The sequence below is a fragment of the Linepithema humile genome, chromosome 5, assembly GCF_040581485.1.
Source record: "Linepithema humile isolate Giens D197 chromosome 5, Lhum_UNIL_v1.0, whole genome shotgun sequence".
Taxonomy (NCBI): domain Eukaryota; kingdom Metazoa; phylum Arthropoda; class Insecta; order Hymenoptera; family Formicidae; genus Linepithema; species Linepithema humile.
The window spans coordinates 26,877,760-26,902,902 of record NC_090132.1 but is presented as its reverse complement, the minus strand read 5'-3'; the positions used below and the strand labels follow the sequence as shown (position 1 = coordinate 26,902,902).

The following is a 25,143-nucleotide window of genomic DNA, read 5'->3' as shown; positions in this document are numbered from 1 at the left end:
GAACTGGAAACAATCGTCGCGAGAGTGCGCTTTGGCGCCTTTGAGCCAGCAAGGCTGTTGATATCGGCTCACTTTGAGCGAGCGGAGCTCGGCATACGCCGTATGAATTTCAAATAATGTCCACCCCTTCCTCGTTGAGTGCACGCACATACACATACGCATACACGTAACACACACACACACACACACACACACACACGGAACGGAATGAACGCTATTCGTCTCTTTCCTGCAGTTTCGTAGATGCGCGAAGGGGATGCTGCGAAGGACCGACGATCGTCCTTCGCTCGCTAGAAACTTTCATGACACGCCAACACGAACATCTTACGACCATCAGCGGTGCTCATAGCAGCTATAGCTGCAGCGATCGACTCGAACCACGCGTAAACCCTTTTAGAAGAGCAAAGGAAGATCCGATGCTTAGAAAGAGATGACGTCTTTAATTAGATCCTTTTAATCCATTAATCTAATTCCTTATAAGACGAAACCTAGCAAACTTTTTGAGATAAATCATTTATATAAACTTATACTATTGTACATAAGCAAAGCATACAAATTGACAAATTATATTTTAATATAAAATTTATATTTTTTAAATACTTTATCATATTAAAATATTTCTATTTTTTCTTTACGTTTTGCCATGCTATTTTGTATTTTTCCTACATTATTTGTGCCTAACGTGGTAAAATATCGGGAAAATGAATTTTATTACTTGTGTCTTCCATTTATACGCGCAACAATTATAATTGCGATATTGGTAATTTTTTGCGTGAGCGGCTTAAACCTCTCGCTCGAGTGTCGTTATATTCATCTTACTCTATGGAGACGATTTCGAATGTGAATCACGGCTATGACACGTACTCCGAAACAAGCGCGTATCGTTTGATGTAGACGCTTTAATATTAAAATTGACGACACTATCATGTGCGAGATGATGGAACTCTAAGTTACTCGTCGGAGGTTGAAGTCCCCGTTCAAAGAAGTTCACGAACTTTTATGGAGCTCTCGTGCGATTAATCGAATAACGACGTCGCGTTAATTAAGAAACTCGAAGCGTGGGCAGAAAAATTATTTTAAAATAAAGAATTAATCAAACGGATATATGTAAGAAATAACGTATGCTACCACATCACAAAACTGACAGTTACACCTGTTACAGTTATCATTTTAATAATTCGGAAATGTTTATAAAAATATTTGTCTTAGTGAAATGGCAAAATATAAAGAAAAAAATATAATTATTATTATGATTATTAAATTATTATTTTCGCATTTTGTTCGCCATTACAATGTGATAAAAGAAGAGATAAATTTATATTGCATATATCAATTAATTATCATAATTAACATAAGAATAAATATTATAATTTGAAGTACCACAATTGATAGAAACCTAAAATTATGCTTTTGTATTTTATGTAAATTCGAAAGTGCCAAAAAATCGGTTATTTTAGAGAAACTAATAAACGCTGCTATTGAGCAAGCAAAAAATAAGTCAAATAATGAGTTTAAAATCGTTCTCTTTGTCATCGGATTTGTAGTAAAGAAATAAGAATATGAAATCCAAAAGCTGCAGATGAAAAGAAAGTAATTTTAATACAGTGTGTAGACATAGTGTGAGAATAGGAGCAAATCGTTAGCCTCTAAAATCCCATGCCGTCATGGAAACAATATGTATCTCGCGTGATGTCGATGTTTAGGGCGCGAATGCAGCCAGAAAACCAACAACAATGACGGTGAGCGCAATTGTCTAACGAATTCAGTCTTTCATCGCGCCATCAAACATCACCGCGTTCGTGACGGCGTCACCTAACGAGAGGCAAACTTGACGAAGAAAAAAAAAAGAGATGCCTATACGAGCAAGCATAACATTGTTAGTCCGGCGTGCACGTGAGGAAGCGAAGAAGGCGAAGAAAGCCTAAATGGCCGTGTAAAACGGATGCCCTCGGTGGAATCGCGTGACATTGATGTTCGCCAAAGAGAGAAAATAGCGCCGCACTTCTGTCTACTCTCGCGCTAAAACATTGGAAGCTGCTGTACGTTGAAAAATTTCACCTAGAAAGCCGTTCATTTCGCAAGCCTCAGGCCTGTTCAACACTTGAACACTTTTTAACAATACCTAACAATATTTTTATCATTGTCTTAAATTATAATTAATTATACCTAATTGTTTGTTCTCAGAAAAAATGAGAAAAAATTAATTATCTTGGCTGATATTTTACTTACAATTAGAGCACACCGAAGGCAGACATTGCTGATGATAATTCGCCTATGAATCCCGTGTGACGAACTTTCACACACACGTACGCAGACGACGCATAGACAGCAGGATTCCGTGATAGCGATCGCGTGCTACTGACGCAAAAAAAGGGGTGAACAAAACCGGCGCGAATTAGCGGCAGTTGCAACCGGAATCGATCTGCGGTTTTGCCGTCATGTGTTTCGGGAAGAGCGTCGGTGCTTATCGTTACCGTAGCTCCTGCCCTCACTGCCTCCATTGTATTCCTTTTTGCGGAAAAGGAGCTCTCATAGTGAACATATGCCTAATCGCCGCCTCGCCACCGCTCCGCGAAGAAATCTGTTACTCGAACGAAAATCGCCTGACCTCGGGCCCCGCTTGTCAATGGCGGCCGAGAACCGCAACGGGCATTATGCACCTGCCGAGCGCGTAACCGAGATCACGAAATCCTCTCACCTCTCTGCCCGGCCCCCCCCCCCCCCCCCCCCCGCCCTCCCCCGACAGCCGTGCAAAATAGTGCACGCGTGTGCACCCATTGACAATGCAGTTGCGCCATATGGACGTTGCGCCCGGCGATCCTCGGGGCGTGCAGATCTTTGCCTCTTGATTCAATCAGCCGCGTTTCGTCTGTCACGCAGCGCGGACGTATTCGTGGTTTCACAATTTTGCACGAGATTAGCGGAATAATTTAAAGCGTAGCGTGCGCGTTCATAGAAAAAAATAACATCTTTCGCTCCGTTTCCGAAGAAGTAATCTTTGAAACAGTAAATATGTGTGAATAGAAAAATTAAAAAAAATTTAATCACACATAGTGATTAAAATAACAACTTTTGTGATCAAATTGAATAAAACTGTTAAATGCGTAAATACAAAAGAACACGTCTTTTAAACAGTTCATGAAAGCGAACCAATATGATTCCCAAACGCAAGCTCCGAAATTATTTTATTGAATTAATTGCTTTTCTTAAATTATATTATTTTAATTTATTATACCAACATATTTCAGATAAATTCTAAAGAAAAGCCTGCATTATATATCGCTGAAATATTTGTTTTTCTCGCAAATAATGTTATATCTAGCATCTTGCAAAAATGACGACTACACTGCAAGCATCGACGAATTGACGCGTCGCCGCGATTAAGATAACGCAATATACGTGATATCGGCGCGAAGAAATACACGAAATGGATAAATTTATTCCGCACGTTTCGTAAAAGAATCGCAGATATCCATATGTGATTTCATCGGATATCGAAAACGGCGACCGGCCCTTTCCCTCGTAACGCTCGCATCCGCGTCACGCGGTCGTTCTGCGCGAGGACAAACGGGAATAAAATATACATGAAGCTCTTTTTCCGAAATATTCAAATCTCTCGTTCTCAGATCAAATAACTCGCGGGGTATCGGGTCGCCCGTGGTGGCCCCAAGGAGAGGTCTCAAGCCATGAATATCATGACTGACCGAACTCGACTCTCACAGTAGTCACGTTCTGACGATTCTCGTAAGGTGTGGCCGTGTGGAGTCGGTTCCCACAGATCAGAGTATCGAATTCCCTCGCTGCAATCGTCTCCTCCGAGAGAGAGGAAGCGCCAAGCTTCCCGCGCATTAAAATGTCATCATTGGATGTACATTTATTTCATCAATCATTATCATATTTATTAATTTCCGTAACAATGCAACAAAATAAAATGCGTAATATTAATCTCGACTGTGTAGCTTTACTGTTAAAATTTTTGCAACTCCGTCTTTTAATAATGCCATTTGGATGACTGTGCGTAAGATTTAATTGAAAATTCCGACAATACACTCCGGCGTTGCTATTGTAATGGATTTAAGAAGTCAAAGCACACATCTTACAATTTTGACGTGCCGGTCGGACCTTCATTTCTTTAGGTGGTTTTTGCACAACAACGCCTTGATGAATCGTCGCAAAACAGCAGTATCTTACTGTCCGATAAAATGATTGATTTCATTCGGCCTCGCACGCCGAAGGCGCACCATCGAGCTGACATAGATAACGCAGCTTATGCAAAATACCGCGAACACACGATTGCCAAGGTGGAAACTATTTATTCGAACTGCCATTCTACCTTTCTTTTTCTCGCGCACGTGAAATGCGGAGTTAACGGTAAAGACAAACTATTAGTCATACGAGCATAACGCGTTTACGCGATGTGTATGCGTGGAAATGCTCGATAATATGTCAAAAGAATTATAACGGCTTTTTGCGTAGGTAGTTCATCTTTCACTCTGACAATTCATGGACGATCGTCAAGTCGTCAACAACAAGAAAATTGCTTAAACATATGATAAAAATATAATCAATTCTTTCAATATTCGCTTTAGAAATTGTAATCAACTTTTCAAAACATTTCTCAATTTTTCAAGGATAATTTAAGCATTTATTTAACAGAAATGCATTAAAACTCTACTGATAATTATAAGATTGAGAAGAACAAGAAAGAAGTGGCGATTTTTTTATCGTCAAGATATTGTGATAGATATTTAACGTTAAATAAAAAATTTTAGTTAAGAGATTGTAAAGTTAAAATCTTGTTTCTCTTTGCTTCAACTTGCAATTAATAATAATAAAGTTTTAAATTGCTTTCGAGCATGCAAAAGCATCTCGAACAATTAATTAATTGTCTCTTGGATAGATCTTCAATCATTTTCCATTGCGTGTTTATTCCAACGAATAGATTAATATCATTTAAAATCAATCAGTTGCGTGACGATTCACTTTGTAACCCATCAAAAATTGACTTGCCCCCTGTTCTTTATAGAACGTGGGGACATTATCGCCGTTTTTTTTTTTTTTTTTTCAAGAGCGTTAGGGGAAAGTTTTTACGGTGCTCGGCGTGCAAATGATTTTTCGTTTTCTGTCTGCGGCGATTTAGCGCGGTTTTAGTGCGTTTTTAAAATTAACACCCCGCATCGCGATGCGGTTTCACGCCCCTTCGACGACGACGACGTCGTCGACGATAATGACGAGTGAGAATACGACGCGCGACGTCGATATTTCGTGCGATGGTCGCTCTTCACAGTCGTGTGTTCGGATAAGAGAGAGCTCGGAGCCACATCGTAAACCGCCCGGCAGTTAACACCCGACGCTCGAATAGTAGTTCGCTACTTGAACCACTGCGTCTCACCCTCTCTGTCTTTTTCACATCGGTGTAAACTGTCTCTCTCTTTCCGGGCCGTTTTCGACGCGGTTTACACGCGCCCCTTTCGATATTGCGTGAATCATTGCATCGCGCTGATCTGTGATTTCTCGATAAATTCCGATGCGGTGACTCTTCGCTCAAGTTGCAACATTTGTAATAATACTATGAGTGATTCGAGTTTTGTGATTTTTAAAAATTTTTACGGGAACAATGCAAAAATATAAAAAGAAAATCTCTGAAAGATATCAATTTTTTTTAAATTATTTGTAAACAAATTGATAGACATAACATTGAAAAGTCGAAAAAATAGATATGCGTAAATTTTAATTAAATTCTTTAATCAAATAAATACGCTAAATTTTGCGTATAAATTCAAGAAATTAAAAAAATGTCAAAGCTGATTCACTGAGATCCGTTTCGATACCTTATTATTTTCTTGTTCGAAATTATATTATATTCTACCGCATATTTCAAGAATTAACCCCGCATTCATCTGGATATAATCGCGCGTACTTTCAATTGCTGACCAGTGAAAAAGTTACAACCGTACAATAATATTTCCAAGAAAGCACCATTGTCGCATTACTGGTCGTAGACTCACGGTTATCATCGCGGCCACTACTTCTCTGTCTCTTGATTATAATTTCTCGCGAATAAAAAGCACCTTTCTCGTCGCGAAACTGTATTCAGCTCGACAGTACGTATCGCGCGTAAAAACATAGACGGTAAAAAGTCAAACCCCAAGGTGAGACTTTGCCGCGAAATGGACAGTACACCGTGTGTTGGACAGTTAACATGGGTAGACGAACGACCGAGGTCGTCGTGGGCTCTCGAAGCATCCCCCTTCCGACATTATTTCGCCGTCTGGCGCCGTGAAGGCTCCCTTCGCTGGCGCGGCAGATTCGATCCGTGAGAATCGTGAAAACGTCGTCGTCATGTTCGGGAAAGATGTTGCACATTGCTCCAATTTGCGCTACCCAACTTTAACTGCAGGTTGGTTAAGCGAGAGAAGAAAATATAGTCGGAAAAAGATATTCGATATAAATATTTTGAAAACGTATTGGAAAAAAAATAAAGCAATTTCAGCTTTTAATATTTGCTATAAAATATTGAACATATGTATATGCTTTCATGTACGCGCTGTACGAATATTGCCGAGCTGAATACGATATTGTGGCAGAAAAAGTAAACATTTGTTGATATTTAATATAATCAAAATAGAAGATGTTATTTAAATTCCACTGACTTTGTCGTAAAGAGCCTTAAGTTAGTGGGAAAAATATATTGATGCGTATTTGGCGTCCCTAGCTCGCTCTCCTCCTAGCTCGCATCGCAATTTATTAACGGTACCTCGATATCGCTATGCCGTCGGCCTCAACGTCATCATTATCGCGCGACGCTCGATTCAACACGTATCCAATATTCGATAGGAACCGAGTGATTGAGGTGTTATAGTAATACACGACCGGGCAGGAATGCCATTCCCCCGGTTCTTGATTTATGCATTACAGAATATAGAGACACCGTGACTCGCGGGGATTCGATTTCGACTCGCGTAATACAACGTGAGTATTATTCAAAGTGTTGCTCACTTGGTCACGTGGACATGCAGAAGTAAATCGAGGTTTGACCGTAATCAACGACACGTGACGACACGTGCCGGCGTTCGCCATGGCGGTGCGTTTATTGCGGCCGGATGTCAAAAAATTCGTGCACGAACGGGTAAACTTATTAGAGCTCTATCACGGGTGAAAGTTTAAAAGTACTGTTGCATTGCCACGTTCAATCTTATAATTCTTTTTCGCACGGGTCTATACTTCATGATTATCCTGTTCAGTAAGCTAGCATTATTTTTCTGCACGTTAAGAAAGATTTAATTCGGCGATATTATTTTTCTTGTTTTCTTTGAACTGCGTGAAAAATTATGTCACCTCTTTCCATGGAATTAGTATTGCCTTCCAATAGAGTAAGAAGTAATGAACTTCGTGATGAAAGGCGGAAGAACCCACTTTATGAACATATGCGCGAAGTTTCTCAACGAACAGGCTGTCATCAGTGGGTCACTGCGATAGTCGTGGCGATAGTTAGCGAATATTTTCCATAAATATTGCATTATGTTAGCAACTAATGTACTGTTAGGCAAAAACAGTTTATTACTTGTCGCTGTCAGCATTGTATTTTTTTATTTTTTTTTTATGAACTTCAATTATGGAACGGAATTGTTTCCGTCCTAAGTTGCAGCCAATTTATTTCTCTTCTAACATTTTTTTACAAATTTCTTACTGTAATTTTCTTAGAATATATAAAAATATGGAGAAAAAGGTGGTAAATATGTATTGTTTTAATAATTTAATAAAGTATTGTTTTAAATTTTTCTGATTTGTGCGATTTAAATGCTAGTTGTGATATAAATATAAATTATATAATTTTTAAATTAAAAAGAACGAAACTGTATCTCAATGTTTTAAATATTTATATCTTACTTCTCGTATTTTCCTAATATCTATTTTAATTTTATATTGGCGATAAAAATCAATTGTGTCGTTACATTGTAGAATTTAGCGAGTAATTAATGCAACACGCTGCTAACTTTCAACCAAACGTGTTCCAAGCGTACCGAATTTATGGACAGGAGTTGCAGCATTGTTGTTCCCACTTCGGGTTAGATTGCAGTGTGCAGTCCTTTATGGTCCCGTGACGGACCCTCGAACGAACGAAACACTCGAGTCGTGCCGACAAATCGGTCGCTACCAGTTGCCATGTACGAGTATAATCAAGAAAGTCGAGTACACGCGTTCGAGATTCACGAATGAAAAATCTCTCGATAGTGTATTTAACGTCAAGTACGTGACGGCTTAAGAGAGCATGCATTTTCGTTTTGTACACCGGGTGATCGAAAAAAAGGTCAAAATTCAAAATTAATATTTAAATAAATTAATTCGAGTCAAAATTAATAAAGTTCAAAAAGTTTAATGTATAAGATAAATTTATGAAAGTAAAATGAATATACAAAAATTAATATTAAAGTAATTTGTTATCCTAGTTTATTCAGAAAAATGTAACTACTTCTGGTAAATATTTTTGATATTTATCTGAATTATAAATAAAAATATGCATGACAATTAAATATTCGGGTTGAAGGAAAATTATGTTATATTTATTTACTAATATTTGAACGCTATACTATAGTAAATATTTATCCTGAATGCAATGATATTGTGCCGAGTAGCAAATCATTACAATATATCAACTTTATAAAACTTTGTATATTTTTATTTTTCTAAAGAGCTACCGTCCCCTTGTGGGGAATGAATTTTGAGCAGGTCACCGTGTAACGCTCGATGTGACTGTTGCTCCTTTTTTATACTATACGTTAGCCATTTATAGCTTGGCGTGCCACTTGACAGGACGCACGGCGTCACGGGGTAATCAAAGTGCCATTATCCATGGGAAATTGTAACCCCCCAATCTCTCTCTTACTTTGTCTCCCTTTTTCGAAGAGGGGAGGATATGTATATTCGTGCAGACTACTCCACTCTCGATATACCTCTCCTCTCCGTCCCTCTTATTCGACGTCTCGTACGCGCTCGTGTGATAAAGGGTGATGCGGGGTGGTCATTATGTAAACCTCCTCACCTCTTTGCGCTCGTCGTGTAACACGAGTTACGTTAAAGGGGTACGAGTGCCACGTTGTCAGAGTTCAGAGTCAACCGCTGAAAAATGGCTGTCACTTGTCGCGGAGAATTCGGCGGCCCGATTGTAGACACAAAATAATTTTACGTTAAGATAACTAATCCTTAAAAAATTAAGAAGGCCCGAAGCAGCTCGAGTTCTGTTTTTAGACGCGTTTTACAAGATATATTAAAAATAAAACACAAGAATTATCTATAAACATTGCACAAATATATATGTATAGAAACACTCTATTTATTTATAGTTTCTCTTTATTTCGACTTTTGAGAAAAGATTCTAAACAAACGATAATAAACTGTGATCAGCGCAGCCTCGACTATTTATACATTTAGATCCCCACAATACGTTTTTAGAATCAAAATTTAAAAAGTTTCATATTGTCAACAGCGCATAGGTAACTTTAATTTGACAAAAATTTGCGAATTTCCGAAGTTAATGCTATAAATTTAACTCTCCCACTTTTCCTCGGTTGGTTTCGCGGCTCCTATGGCGTAGGAGAAGATTAGGTGGGCTCGGGGGCTGGTACGGTGGGCACGAATCCCAGCCCATGCATACCAATCGGGTGACAACCTAACAACGGTTAACCGCAACCAGTCGACCCGCTGCTAATCAAGAAATCACGGTGCGAGATAACCCCCAGTGGAGGGGTTGCGAGCGAGTCCGCCGGGTCGGACTGATGTCATAACGCGTATCCGCCATCTCCGATCTTTTCACACATCGCCCGTTTTGCCAGACGACGAATTTTGCTCAAATTAGGGATACAGTGTTCGAAAATAACCATCTTGGAGACTTGGAACTTAGTACTTGTTGATAAGTGATTCAAATAGTTTAGTTGTACGTAGTTTTGAATTTCGAATTCGCTTTCAATATTCCGAAAGCAATCGATGCCTAAACGTAACACAAAGAATTTTGTTTTTATAAAAATTATACTGGTATTGTTATTAAAGTAAAAATTAAATTATTACTATCGAAATAAAGGCTATTAACTTCCAGAGATATTACTTATAGCAAAGTTAATCTATCAATGAAAAATGAATTCACTACTATTTGCTGCTTGCATTTATAATTGAAGTGGCTAACGAATTGCATAATAATAATATAACGTATAAAAAATATGTCACTTTTTTCCGTTTGGTCTTGTTTTTCACGCACACTGAATGCACATTGCACGTTTACACATGGGATCGTTACGAACCATCGCGAGGGCGACGTACCCGTAATTACGGGGTTAAATATCAAGGGGTTAATAGCGAGCCAATGAAGCGACGAACGCTATCGATGCGTTATATGAACGCACACGTATTAGTGGAAGTGAAATGTCATCGCGGTACTCCCAAAAGACGGATGAGCTTGAGAAGGAAATTGTCAATTTCCTTCTTTTTCCGTTAATTAGTTACAAGGTGCACATTAGATTATTATTTTAAAAACATATATAAAACATTTAATTATAAGAATCAAGCGAATGAAACTACACTAATTTAAATAATTAAACTGCTATCAAAAACAATTTTTTAGATACGTCACGACAATTTATAGTTGTCTATATATTATTATTGTATTTTTGGCGCCTCGAGTCGTACTCGATATATTTATGCGTTATAATAGCATAGTTTTATTCTAGCGATTTTATTATACTTGCTGTTTTATTGCTAAGAATACTGCCTGTATTGTTGCCGATAGCTACACGCAACTGCACGAGTTCTTTTCGGTAACCTCTCGCCTTCACTCTGAGAGAGTAACGCGAATTGAGCCCTTAAAATTTTCTTCGCGAGCGCACCCTTTCTTCGTCCCAGACACGTAGCGAAGTCCTCGAAAGCACGGTCCCACGAACCACGCGAAACCGATACTCTCTCTTCTGGCTACGTTTCGAGAGTACTAAACCCCCAGTCGTCATTTCTAGAGAAGCACACTTTAGAATCGTATTCATCAAAAGTGCAAAGAACTACACGTATTGTTTCGACAGGAAATTGACAGTTTCGTACAGATATTTTTGTCAATTAAAAAGAAAAGTTATATTGTATTTTTCAAATCATAAATATTAGTGTCAGCGGTGACTCAAAAATTAAAATTAAGAGAATCAAAGAATACTTCCTCGATAGTAAAAAAAATAATAAGAAATAACAATGTGAAATAATTCACGACAGTGTTAATAATTGTATCGAGAAAGTGTCAAATTTTTCGAATAAAATAAAAATATAGTTTGTCGGCTTTCGAGTCTATATTTTCTCTATTTTACAATCAAGTCGTAAATTTGCGAAGTCGTAGAGAAAACGTTGCATAAGGCTAGCAAAGTCTTGGAACAAACAAGTTAGCCGATTCGACTACAGAACCACGGAAAACAAATAAGAAACAAACAAACGAGACTGTCGAGAGGCACAGGAAAGAGGGACGTTTGCCCGCGCTTACCTCCTCTTTTAAGGTTCTTGCAGCGTCCCGGAAGTACGAAATCTAATTTAACCTCCGGTCCGATAGCGTGACTTCTTCTTCGCTTGAAATTCCTTCCCGCGTAAATCGGACCGACGCAAGAACTTTGACAACTCGCGAAACTCGAATTTTTGGAATCATTTGGGACACAAGCTAGAATGGCCGATCATTACCAGAAAAGTGGAAAGTTCAATTTGAAACAGATTTTGTAAATTGTGGAAATGTGTCTGACGAAAAGTGTCTTCCAATTTACGCAATAAATAAATAAATATTCCTGAAATGCAAACAATATGTAGAAAAATATTTTTTTTACACAATATAAAAAGATCTTTAACGATATTCTTGTAAACTTTTTCGCCACAGCACGAGAAATAAAAAAAGATAAAAGCAATTTAAATTTAATTTAAAGGAACTTAAAAGTATCAGAGTTTAGTATATTATATTCTGCTTTTTGTTTATATTAACTTCTTCCAATCGGCTTGATCTCAAGATGGTGACGTAAGAAACTGTACGCTCTTATCACATTTTATATATTTTTTTCTATAATATAAATAGATTTGAAAAAGTTTTTATCAGCCATGTACACAAATTTAAGGACAAAATCTTGTCCTTGATAGTCGCGGATTAAAAAAAAAAGGAAAGGCGCCAGGCAAACACCGACAAAAGTTTTCGCCACTCCGGATACGGGGAAGTTTCACCGTATTTGCGCATCCGGTATCATAAATCTTCGACTTTTCCCGCCTTCTGGTGGCCAAGTCACCGAGCCCTTCGTCCGTCCGACGAATAAATTTACAAGACCGCCACATTTTTTCAGCTCGGGTCTTCTCCTATCTCATTAATTTTACTTTGGTAAAAAATTTCTTAAATAATTTTTAGCGATAATGCTGAACACAATTAAAAGCGCTGAAACACTTGTTATTAATAAATTATAAGTGATAAATTTTTATGAATTAATAGATTAAATTCTCTCTTAAGGGAAGAGTTTATAAAGTTTCAAAATGGTATTTATATTCCTCATAAAATCAATTTTTGTGTCAAAAACTTTTCCATTTTTCAAAATACAAAAGATGTAACTTGTATTATTTAGCGATTCAGCGATTAAATTATTATCGAAAAACTCGCTACTATCGTTCCATTCATTAATCTAAGAGCTCCATTAGGAAATCATAATCCTCTCATAATCTCCGTGAATCCTCCCTTCGCTCGCCAATTCATTGCTATCAACGCCAGGTTTTTATAGATTATTGATGATCGAGGCGTTTCGACGGACAAAAGAATGGCATAATAACGCAATTAGCAGCGCGTTGACAAATTGAATCGATCCCGAATGTATTCTTTTCATCGTGTCTCGATATCTCGACCTTTTCCCTCGCTATAAATATTTCATGCCCATCCGTTGTCCCCACATCCGTGGAAAATCGTCGAATGTCGAACGATCCTCCTTTATACGGCTTGCTACCACCCTCGAAAATTCTAACAGTGAAAACCATGAAAAACCGATAATCTTTCATCAATCAGTATCAGAATCGCGCCGTCGCCGTTTCAAAAACATAAAATATTCTACAGGCTTATGAATTTAAAAGGAAATCGTCCGAATCTGTACGTTAAAATCTTTCACGGTAGGCATATCGACTTATCTAAAATCCGGCGTAACCCCTACTGTTTTTCACGAAGGTTTTTCCTAAACCTTAAATATTTCATTAAATATTGATTCTTGTACCGAAATAATCAATTTTGTGTGATATTTCGAAGCGTATATATGAGAAAATCTTTGCAAGACGACCACCACGAGCATAAATGCTGTAATCTTTAATACAAATTGTTTGATATAAAGAAATTTCATTTGCGTAACGTTGTTCGAGTGCCGCAGTGAAATTACACGTCGGATTGGCTAACAGAAATTACTGTGAGTAGAGCACGCGTTTCTAGATTGTCTCGTTGCGTTTCACCGCTCGTTACACCCGCCGCGCACAAACGACGCCGCGCGAAGCCGCCGGCCGTAATTTGTCCGGCGATGTCACAGAACTCTTAACTCCGTCCATATCGGAAGCGGCGTGAAAACGGCAAACGCTATTAGAGAGGAGATCGTGTGTACACCCGCGGATTGGTCGCGATGCAATTACGCACGGCAGGGTGGGCGGTCGGTCGGTCGGGCGAAGGTGTTAAATTCACTGGATGTGTACGTCGAGGCGAGCGAGCCCCGAGCCCCATTCTGGGCGGTAGCCGACACAAATCCGATCGTATTTTCATCGACGCCAAATTGGCAATATCCTCGCCGGTGACGATTCCTGAATTATGCATCAGCCTCGGGGACAGTCGCTCCGAAGTTTATCCATCCCGCTTGTTTCCATCGAGAAGCCCGACCCGCTCGGCTCTCTTCCACGCGGAGAGTTTTCTCCCCTTCCCGCCTCCGCCTCCTTCTCCTCCTCCTCGTTCTTCCCCTCTTGCTTCTCCAACCGTCTCCTCTTTCCTCCGCAACCCCCTCGGAACATTGCACATCTCGTCTCTCTCGCCGAATTGCCATCCCCTTTCGGGCTCCCTACCCTCCGCACCCTTTCTCAGCTGGAAACGTCACTTATTGGTCGAGCGAGAGGGTGGAAAAAGAGACGATACCCTCGAATCCGACCAATCACGGTGAACGTCCGCGATAATGCTCGCGATATCTTGCATCGATGAAACCTGGCGCGAGGAGGAGCACGCTGTGGGAGAAGTTTCCGCGAGCGCGAGATAACTCTCTCATCGAAAGCGATTTCGGTCGAGACCGCTCGGATTTTCGCCGATTGATATAACACTGTACGAAAATTTCTCCACCGAATGTTTACATCGAAATCTGTTACTTATAAGCAATTGTTATTTTTTTTTTATCGCAATCAATATACCATGAAAATATAGCCTTTCGATCTGAGATAGCTTTTGTGTGTCATCAGTTTTCCAAATGGAATTTTCATCTAGAACGAAAGGCGATTTTTGTGATTTTTTTTTTTTCTTAACGAATATCGTATTTGAAATAATCATAATTAATTAGATAATATATAATTATACTCTTAGCATTTCTGAAATGGCAATTTTAACAGAATTAAATAGACACATGATACAATATGAATGACAGCACCGCTTCCATTTTAATAATCAGGAAGCGCGATAGAAAGGCTAGGTTATTCTATCGGGCGCCTGGAAACGGCGTTTAAGCCTTTAAGAGGGCGTCGAGGCCATTCGAGGGACAGACAAAGGGAGGTAAAAGTAAAGCGTCGTTCCGAGAATGAGGGTTGCCCACCCCAATAATAAAATGATAAGGACCTCCGTCTTTCCACCGAACTTCCTCCGGACTGAACTCCCCCCGTCGTATATAAATGTCGATATTATTGTAACGAAGCGCGTTTGATGCCGATTTCGTAGCGTGCGTTTACTCGCACGCACACACTCGCACGCGACGCTTGTACATTGAAATGGTTACGGCAGAGACGGCGTGGCACGTACGTCTACGATTATTATCGCGTACACAGACGGCGGATACGGGATCGAAATCAAACAACGGAACCGATCTGCTGCGGTAGAAATCGATTTCCTATTTACAACCAGTCGCCGTTCGCTCTCCTCCTTCGTATTTCCTATCCAGACGCGTTGCAGCGATGGAGATGACCCATCGTTGAGCAGAAGCGCCTGCAAAACTTGCGAGATACAACTTTCGAGTTCCACGCCAAATTTCTTTAATTAAATTCCATGGAAGACACAAACAATACTTTTGAGTCATATTTTGAAAAAGATCAAAGCAAATAATAGCCATAAAATTTTATTTATATAGAAACTGATGGAGATACATGATAATTTAATAAATGTATAACTAAAGTACTTGATGTATAATATATAAAAGCTGAAAATCTGTACAAATTTGTTTCGCTCTTATTGGCAAATATTTTTCAGTTAACCACAAAAATTTGGTCACGCCTTAAAATTAGAAAATGCTTAGAGATATTTTTCCCGAGCTCGTGCGTTCTGTAAATTTGTTTATGAAAAAGTCCCTTGTCATGCATATTATTCAGTTGAATATATTCATCTACTTATTTGCATTGAAATGTTCAATTCGTAGAATGCGCGCAAAAAGAACAAAGTATATCTTTTTTATATATTGACTGCGAGATCTATGCGAATTTAGACTTGAACTTTTCTTAAAAAAATTAATAAAATGCACATCGAATGTCGCATGACCAACAAAGTCTATTTATCACTTCGAAAAAAACATTTTTGTTTATCTTTTTCGACTAAATCGAATAAACCAATTTTCGCGGCGCTATTGCGAAATCAAAAAAAAAAGATAATGTAATGTATATAAGTTAAACTTATATTAATATCGAAACGTATTCACGGCGACTTTATTTTTCAATATATAATACGTATGATACTCAATGCATTTCTATAAATATTATGCATATTTATTGAAGTTTAATTGTGTTTTCATTTCGTATTAGCATACACGTGTTAATACAGTGCACAATTTTAGAATAAATAAAACCCGTTAGTCACGCGACAAGTAACATGCATCGACAGCCGGTTTGTTCGCCTTACACTAAGCTCTCACGAGATCAATGGTGTTCTTTTTTTTTTCTACAAAAGAAAAGGTTCGTATAGATCAAACAAAATTGTCAAACGAAAAAATGAAAGCACCATCGATTGCAGATTGCTAACGGAAGACGAACAAGTCAGCCTTAAATTGTTGACATTTATTGATCCGAATCTTTAATTTCATAGATCTCGCAGAAATCAATGCTATTCCTTTGCGCATTTATTTTTATTTTCTCAATCTCATTATTTTTCTATGAAAAGAATGTACTTTGCAGCCATTCCGTCTAACTTTTTTTATAAAAATATTTTTACATAATGTAATGTATCAAATAATATTAACTCTTAATTTGAAGCATTTGGGATGATAAAATTTTGGATAAAAGCTGGTTAAAACCAATATTTCATATATTAAATAATTGTCTAAAAATTATTATAAAAATCCGAAACAACGTTATCTTTCTGATTAAAAACGTTATGTCAAAACCTGGCTAATACTTTTTTACTGTTCAAAATTTTTTCAACTTTTTCTGTCTGAAAAATAATGACTAATATTGCTACTTGCTTATTATTTTAAGACGCCGGTGTCTCCTTTTTCTGTCTGCGCTCGCACTGGCTGTCTGTCTTATCTCGTTTTAATTTACATGGCTTCTTCTCCAAAGGACAAAAATGTATTGCGGTGGGACATGGATATTTTTTCTTTAACGAACAGGATGGCATCTTAGACGACTTAACAGCCACTCTTTTTATTTCGTAACACGGAGACGGGCCGGGATGCAGTTTACGCGGTGGTAGACAAGGACATAAGACAATAGGATCGCAGGGTGGCTTTGGCAATGGCAGCGGAGCACAAATTTGTGCCTTCTGAATGCAACTTTGTTCAGCTCCTTTGTGAGGTCCGTTTTTCTGGAGGTCCAACTTCGACGGACATTGATTAGGCTTCACAAACTTCGGCGAAGGACACGTCACCTTCGCGTACGTCATCTTAGGCGGCGGGTCAGTTTTTGGCAATTCGCACTTGCCTCTCTTGAAGCAAGTTTTCTTGCATACAGAATCCACAGTTTTCTTCTTCGTCTTACATTTTTTTCCGGCATTTGCGTCGTCTTTTTTATTCAGTTGTAGGCGCTTGTCGCACTTGACTTTTTTTTCCTGACACATGTCACTTTTTTCTTTGTACGGCTGATCGCACCGATCGATCTTCTTCTCTTCGGACGTTTTACAGATTTTATTCATCTCCTGGCAAGCAGCAGGCTTGTCGGACTTCGACTTGGCGAGAGGAAAAGAGCTGTGAAATCCCCGCCGATGAACTCTATGCAGCAAAACCGGATAACATGGACCGCTATAAATGGACCTCTTGCGCATTTTATTCTTTCGTAGTCTTGGCAAGCTTTTGTAAACATCTTGCGAGCATTGCAAAAGTGAATGTGGGTCGAATGGACAGGCCGCACAATAGAATGGAGGACGTAGTGAAAAGTACAATTTATAAAGCGATAGACATTTTTGTTTTAATAAGTATTTCAAGAAATTTGAAAAAATCGGCGCCGATAATTTCAAAGAGTATTTTAAATTTTTTATCAAAGATGATGATGGAAAAATTTCTTTGCGGCAGATTATTGAAGATGGTGATTTCCCGGCGATGAAAAATGGCGAAGGATGTGGAAAGCGCGACATGTCTTGATACTTCAAACTTGATTTATGATGGCAAAATGGCGAAATATATTTTTCAGTTGGTGAACATGATAGCGTCGAGTGGCAAGGCGGTGTTGCTATCGGTAGACTCTTCGAGACCGGCCGTTTACATTCGGTTACAATTGAACGCTTTGGAAAATATCTTTTTGATTGCTCACGAGTCCGACCTGATGCTTTATGCATTGAAAAAATCTCTTTATCGTTAAAGGAGATCGAACTTCTTGCGCAAACCGATCCTGCGCTTATTGAGAATTTATTCCATCGATTGAATCCTAATTCTTTTGGCCCCAAAATAGATCTCAAATCAAGACATTTCTCCGGAACTCCAACTGGAACTTTCGGCGGACTTTTTACGAATGTCTGTACTTGTCTAGCCTTTAGCTTCTGAACAGCCTGCGGAGTTCAGAAAAAGAGATGAAAAAGAATAGATATATTTTTATATATATTTGTTTTGGAAATAACAATAAGACTTTCAGTTTCCGCCGGATAGCATTTAATAGCCGCCCATGTCTCCACGTACCCTCTGTCTCTTACTGACGCGATTCAGCACTTTTCGCTCCTGCACGGTTTCTTGGGCGGACATTTTACGCAGAATGGCTTTCTCTTCGGCTTCGGTTTCAAAGGATAGCCTGGTGGCTCGGCAGGCTGACAGGGACCCTCGGGTGGATAGCACGGATTTTTTTTCGATTCATCGGGTAGACCGTCGCCACAGTCTGGATCACCTAGCTGCAGTCCCTTGCCACTAACTGCCTGCTGGTTTTTACGCATTAAATCGTGGGGAGTTGTTCTGTGCTTCCTCATTATTCTCGCGACAGTCCCAAGACTTTGGCCCACCTCCCTCCTTTAATGAGTTTAGTAAAAGCAAAAGAGAAGCGCCTGAACTTTTTTACGTATAAAAATAATGACAGCGATTATTCAGAGATTAAATTCGTGAACAATTTTAGACGAAGCTATAATCCTGCTTTTGATTTGTCAAACCGGATCGATTCGTTGTTTCTGCGCCGTTATTCTTCTTGCCGATCTTCTTCTCCTTCCTTTCGTCGCTTTGACCTCGGGACTTTGCCGCATTACTTTTGTCGCGAAAAGCTCGGCGTTTGAATTCCGTTACTTTATCGATGAGAATCTGCAATTTTTCGACAGCCTCCTGATCGGAAATTCTTTTCGACATCAGTATCGTTTGCACGGTCTCTATCAATCCGGTATTTGGAAAATGTACGTGTGTGATAAGCTTCGTTAATGGACCTCCGCTAACGCATTTGTCATTTTCGAACATCAATATTATCGGCTTGAAGTTGTCGTACTCATCGTCGGAGCGTGGCGGTTTTTTACTTTTTTTACCTAGTTGATGGTCGCCCGTACCGATTTCTTCTTCGTACTCATCGCCTTGAGGGAAATAATCGTCATGGAGTTGTTTATCGTACAATGGTTTTGATTCGTCAAACTGACGATCGTCGCAACGGCGAAAATTGCTGTCAAAGTGCTCGTGTGGAGAAGAAAAGTGACGGTCAACTGTTGAATTGAGATCTTGCTGGAAATCGTTGATGAAATCGATTCCCATAATTTGTTGATGTGAAGAAATGATCGATAAAGGATCTCTGTTGGCTCGTATCTTACCAAGTTCGATCGATTTCCCGCTTTCGAATAAGTCTACCGCAGATCTCATCGATAAACTTGACTTCCGTCTTCTCTGCGAAGAGAGGATGACCAGAATGATCAGAAACCGAATTTATAATAACTCATTATTCATTTTATAATAAGATATCCTTTTTTGGCGTATGCGCTGTACTAGGATTTTGAGCGGTTTATAGTAATCGACTCGATGAAAAAAGAGGCAGAAGGGAGGTGGAGCCATAGCGATAAATTTTTAAAAATATACTTCTACGATTTTCCAATTTTTATACATACAAAAAATTTCTCTAGTTTAATATGTAATATTTTATATAAAAAATTTAAATGCACCAAAGATATCATATTAGTTCGATAATTTACTTATGGAAATAATGTAGTAAAGTAGAGAAAAAAATTAATTAAATTATAAATGATATAAGTCTTTTATTAAAAACTTACTTCGCCAAATAAACCAGATGCTAGAAGCCTGCCAGTCAAGATTTTTTCTTTTGATTGCAACTGTAAGGAAGAATGATACGATGTGTGACTTGTTTGATTAAAGTATTTCCACGCGGAGTTATTTCTATAATAATAATCTTAAAATTTTGAAACACGCATTTTTTGCAAAATAATTTACTAATATTCATCAGATTTACAAGAAAACGTATATAATATACTTCTCGAATATAATATTATAAAATTTTTTTTAATTATCACAAAACGATTAAAAGTGCCGAGGTTGTACAAAATCAATAAATTTTTTTTCAAATAATTAACACTAGAATTTTATAATACAGAGACTGTTGACTCTTGCAAAATATTTTTTAAATCTACATCATTTAATGGTTTTCATCGCTTCTTTGGGAATTATTTTGTAACGCATAAGTGGAATATTTTCTACAGGTTTTCTCTCTTTCGTCCGTTTTTCCGCTGCTATCGGAACAGCTTGGAGCTTTTGTTACGGGTGGACACTCTTTCTTCTTGCATAAGTCTATTTTTCTAATTTCCGAACACTCCGATTTTTTGCTCTTTTTTTCCTCTTCACAATCCGTTTTCTTTTTCTCTTGACATGTTTCTTTCTGTTTCTGTTTACACGATGCTTTCTCATCTTCCTCCTTTCTGCGTTTCTTCTCTTTTGTGCATTTATCATTCTCGTCATATGACCTTTGATATTCGTCTTCTTCCGATTTTTTACATATATCCTTTTCTGTTTGCTTAATAGTTGCACTTTTGGCGCAAGAAGTTTGTGTTTGTTCCACACGACGCTGTCTTTGGCAAAAATCTTCTTTTGTTTTACTGGTATCACAATCTTTATATTCTTTGCTTGGCTCTTCTTGAGGCTTCATTTCCCGAGTTTTACGACAATCGCGGACATCTTTATCAAGACCTTTTCTTTTTTTACAAGAAACCTTCCTTTGCTCCTCGCATGTCTGTTTTCGTCTCTTAGAACAATCTATTTCTTTTTTTCCGCACGTCTTTTCCTTCTTCTGGCATTTTTTCTCCGCCGTTTTACAAGATCTCTCCCTTTTCTTGCAAATGTCATCTTTGTCTGCCTTCTTCCGAAAAGATTTTTTTCGCTGTATGCAAAATTCCTCTATCTTTCTCCGAATGCTAGACTTTGAATCGCAATCCTTTGATGCAAAGAAAATTCTATTGGAAATTACTTCGGAAATTGGAATCGATTCGTTCACTGCAAAAATATTCTCCGAGTAATACAAATTCAATACGGTTGTCGAGCGCGATCGGATTTTAGCATGCAAATCTGGGAGTATGGATTTGATTTTGCAGGATATTCGTTGAATCCAATTTTCCTCTTCAACAGTATTTAATGTATCGCCTGTGATTGCCTTGCTATTACGATTGAGTGCGACTAGTATGTCGTTATTTTTACATTTTATAGAAAAATAGCTTTTTGTATTTTTATTATCTATTATATTTTTTTTCTTCAGGAGGTGATTATTTATCAAGTTTATCGAGACATTATTTACAGCGAATGCTTTAATAAAAAACCAGCTGACGTATCCTCGGCTATGATTACAGATCTCGTGCAGTAATTTTGATTTAACCCAATCGGTTACCCAATTAGCCGACTTTCCTGTTGTTCTACAACGTGCCTCTGTACTTGAAAATATTTTAGCGTTTCTACATTCCTTTATTAGTTCTGTTGTCGGCTTTTCATAATCTGATAAAAAATCATTTTTGTTCGCAACGCAAAATAAATTTTTGTTTTCCTTCTTTCGTTTAATCGATCGATGGCTCTTGAAGTTTTTCGATTCTGAAATAAAGCTTATGTCGTGTGCTTGAAACGGCAGATGTATCGTGTCAGGGAACCACTTGCAAATCGCGGCAATGGTGTAATCTCTATGCCAGGCATTGTTGCTGGGATCCATGATGATGATTCTCGCGTAAGGACGCATCCTGCTGCACACGTTAGCCGCCTGAGGACAGACGGAGAGACGATTTCAAGGTCAGTTTCCTCTAGGCCCTTTATACATCTATTTATGGCCGCTGTCTTCAGCGTCGATTAAAATTCTATCCATAGATTAATTAACTTTATGCGCTGCCTATTTCACAGTATTGTACAATTCATAGAAAGACAGCAAATTTTCAAAATATATTCAACTTGGTATCTTCAAGAATCTGGTCCTTATAATTCTAGAAAAATGGAATCCAAGCTAAAAATATTACTATATTACTGAATATAGGTAGTTCTCACAATGTGAAATAATTTAAATCTAATAATATCCCGGAAATTCCGAGAATTTAAATTGCTTTTTGTGGCATATTAAAAATTTGCTTGAGAATTTATTTTGTTCGATAATATAATGATCTCCGAAGTATAACATTGCAGAATAATTTGCTTGCTTGGATCGATAATTCTTTCCGCAGTAAATTGCTTAAAATAAGGATTAAATTTAGTAAGAGTATCTACGATATGTATCTTGCTGATTATATTATTCATTTTACTCAGATAACGATCTATTCTCGATAATTTCAAATGTCCGAGAAATTTCTGCTCGAGTGCCAAATCACAGTGTCTTGTAACGATTTTGGATGACGTACACGTGTGAAATTGCGATTCCTTCAATGACGCACAATTCCGCCTTCCGGAAATAGCGGAAGTCGATATCGACCATACGATACACGAACGCGAGCATGCGGATTTTGCGGTTCTTATTGTCCCGCGCCAGTGGAGTGGCAATACGATTCGGCAGACTCATACCGCAATAATTATTAGAGTGAATGCACTCTTCAAAATCGAGACATCAACGTCGAATACGAAGCAATGTCGTCTACGAACAGTTTGTCGTTCTCATTCTATTATGTAATTCTGTATATAATACGCTGTATATAGAACACGCGCATACAATTGTGTTACAAGTTCGCTTACTTTTTGGATTGAAATCTTAGAATTATCTAATAAGAACACAATCCTAAATACAATTTGACTGACTATCAAAACTATATACTCTTTAACATGAATATTTTTATCTCAATTTATACAAAAAATGTATATATTCTACTTTTAATATCAATTAAAATAAAACAACGATATTGCTTAATAATATCAATAACCATTTTTTTAGTAGTGTAGCTTGTGTTAAAGATTTCTCGTAACGCAAGAAATGTATTAAAACTGTGAGTCTCTAAAACTATGAATATAACACATTTATTTATTTCTTACCTTTGGTATTATTTCATTAGGTATCAATAAGCTATTTAATGTTGAAGCTTCTTCAGCTATCGGTAAACGATAAAGAGCTTCTACAAGTTGGTCTGTTTGATTCTGCGCAAGAAATAGATTGCATTACTTTAATAATAACTTTAAGAAATAAAAATTGTATCACTTAATAAATTTTTTTATTAAATGTATCGTTATATAATTAAATATGCCACTTTTGCGCAAAATATTTCCAAATTAAAGATATAGAAGTAATTCTAGAATGAAAATTATTTTTAGATAAGAATTTAAAATTACAAAAATTATCTTTGACAGTTACGAAATGTATTACTTAATAAAATTGGTAACAAAAATTTTTGTAAGCAAATAAAAATTAATAATTGACAATAAATGTGCTCTATTCACAAACCGAATACCTATTTAAACAATAAATAATTTTATTATATTTTACCTTTCCATTATCTCCTTGAAGATTAGAAAGATTATGTGCAATATTATTGTGTGTTCTTGCATTATTAATTGTGGCGTTTGGATGACTGATTTTGGTTGAACAGGGTCTGTTTGCCGTTATTATCCATGATGGCTATTTAAATTGATATTTTGTTATTTTGAAGCAATCGTATTTTTCTTTCATTGAAATTAGTCTCATTGATAGTAGCTGCATTAATTTGGAACTTATATCAAATGTTCGGAGTATTGTGAATAATAAACAATTTATAACAGGTTTAAATAACTGATTATCACAGAAATGGTATATTCTATTATAATTCAGCAAAGGCTTGATCGGATTGAGTAATGCAGACATTTAGATTTACGCTATTTTTTAATAATTAAAATAAAAATTGCAATACCAAGTAGAGCATTTACTTTAGTATTTTTAATTACATTTTAAGCATATTAATAAAAATATATCAGAATATGTCAAAGAAAATGTAAATTTTATTTATTAAGCAAAAAACACTTTACTTAAAAATTCTACTCGATAAAATCTTATAAACAGAAGATGTAATCTATAAAAATGTGTAATGAGTGATATAAAAGTGCATGAAGTGAAATGATAACTCTGAGTTTTTATTATAAAATTATTATAAAACGTCACTTTATAAATATCATAAAGTTTAAATAAGAATTATAGATACCTGGAAATTCTTTTCGCCAATTTGGATTTGGCGTGACCCAAGGGACTTGACGACTGATTTTGCGGCTCGGGAAAACATTATGAGGTATAACGGAGTAACTTAAAAATTTTTTAACGCCTTTATTGGACGTCCGACATGTCTAAATTGATTGAACAGACGTCTGTCACAAGACGAACATCAATTCTTTTAGTTTCAGCTGTTCGAATATGGCAAAAGCTAAGGTGTGGTGCAATTTCGCACTCAAACTTTTATGCAGATATAAAAATAGATATGTTATAAGTAAAAAATGTTTATATTAAGTCGAGATATTAATAAAGTAATTTTATATCTAATCAAAATTGTAATGATATAAAAACTGCTTCTTTAAGATTAAAAAATTGAATTATTTGGCATGATTTACAAGAAATTTTTACGAATAAAGTTTAAATAGAATAATGTAATACATAAATAAAAAATGCCATTAAATTTATATTCAAAATCCAATTGGAGAAGAATTTAATTATATACAGAGATAAATTTTAATTATACATTTTTGTTTAAAGCATTTTAAATATGGAAATCATAAACAAAAAGAAAAAATATTGCATCAGCAGCGTTTGTCCGACTAGAGTAAATTTTGTTAATTAAAACAAGAGCATAACATATATTTATTTGATTAATACTACTATTAAATTTACAAAATTAACTTGTCAGATTAAGAATTAGACAAATTTAATTGTTAATGTAACATCATTTTTTTCTACATAATAATATTCATCTATATAATCATGTTACGTTTGTATTCTATAAGTTTTTATATAATATAATTATCTAGTACTACAAAAAAAAACAACAGCTGATAAAACTAACAATAACTCGTAGAGATTAATTAAATAGAAACGTTATTATTACCAGTTATTAATATATTAATTAACTGAATTACCGACAACTGTATACACTGTACG

At 37.0% G+C, this 25,143-nt stretch overlaps 1 protein-coding gene across 5 annotated transcripts; it reads right to left on the bottom strand.

The window, feature by feature from the left end:
* Positions 1-15,298: 15,298 nt before the first annotated feature.
* On the bottom strand, positions 15,299-25,131 carry LOC105667358 (putative autophagy-related protein 11). 5 transcript variants are annotated; one of them, XM_067355064.1, is made up of 5 exons: positions 24,200-24,407; positions 23,512-23,643; positions 23,064-23,165; positions 19,838-19,897; positions 15,299-18,163 (listed from the first exon to the last, which is right to left on the bottom strand). In XM_067355064.1, the coding sequence occupies exons 1-5, from the start codon at positions 24,275-24,277 to the stop codon at positions 16,655-16,657; spliced, it is 1,881 nt and encodes a 626-aa protein (XP_067211165.1). In that variant the 5' UTR covers positions 24,278-24,407; the 3' UTR covers positions 15,299-16,654. The 5 variants fall into 5 exon arrangements, with proteins under 5 accessions (XP_067211165.1, XP_067211167.1, XP_067211166.1 ...); XM_067355067.1 differs by lacking the exon at positions 15,299-18,163 and adding an exon at positions 18,350-19,457 and having other exon boundaries at positions 24,200-24,743; XM_067355066.1 differs by lacking the exons at positions 23,512-23,643; positions 24,200-24,407 and adding an exon at positions 18,291-19,457 and having other exon boundaries at positions 23,064-23,146.
* Positions 25,132-25,143: the final 12 nt, after the last annotated feature.

Bases quoted from the DNA above. Each gene is read 5' to 3' on its own strand.
- LOC105667358 (XM_067355062.1), bottom strand. From the start codon at position 24,277: ATGTTTTCCCGAGCCGCAAAATCAGTCGTCAAGTCCCTTGGGTCACGC. The intron at 23,166-23,511 runs GTAAAATATAAT...TTTCTTGCGCAG, and splicing joins TTCAAGGAGATAATGGAAAG to AATCAAACAGACCAACTTGT. The intron at 21,817-23,063 runs GTAAGAAATAAA...GTCTGTCCTCAG, and splicing joins CTAATGAAATAATACCAAAG to GCGGCTAACGTGTGCAGCAG.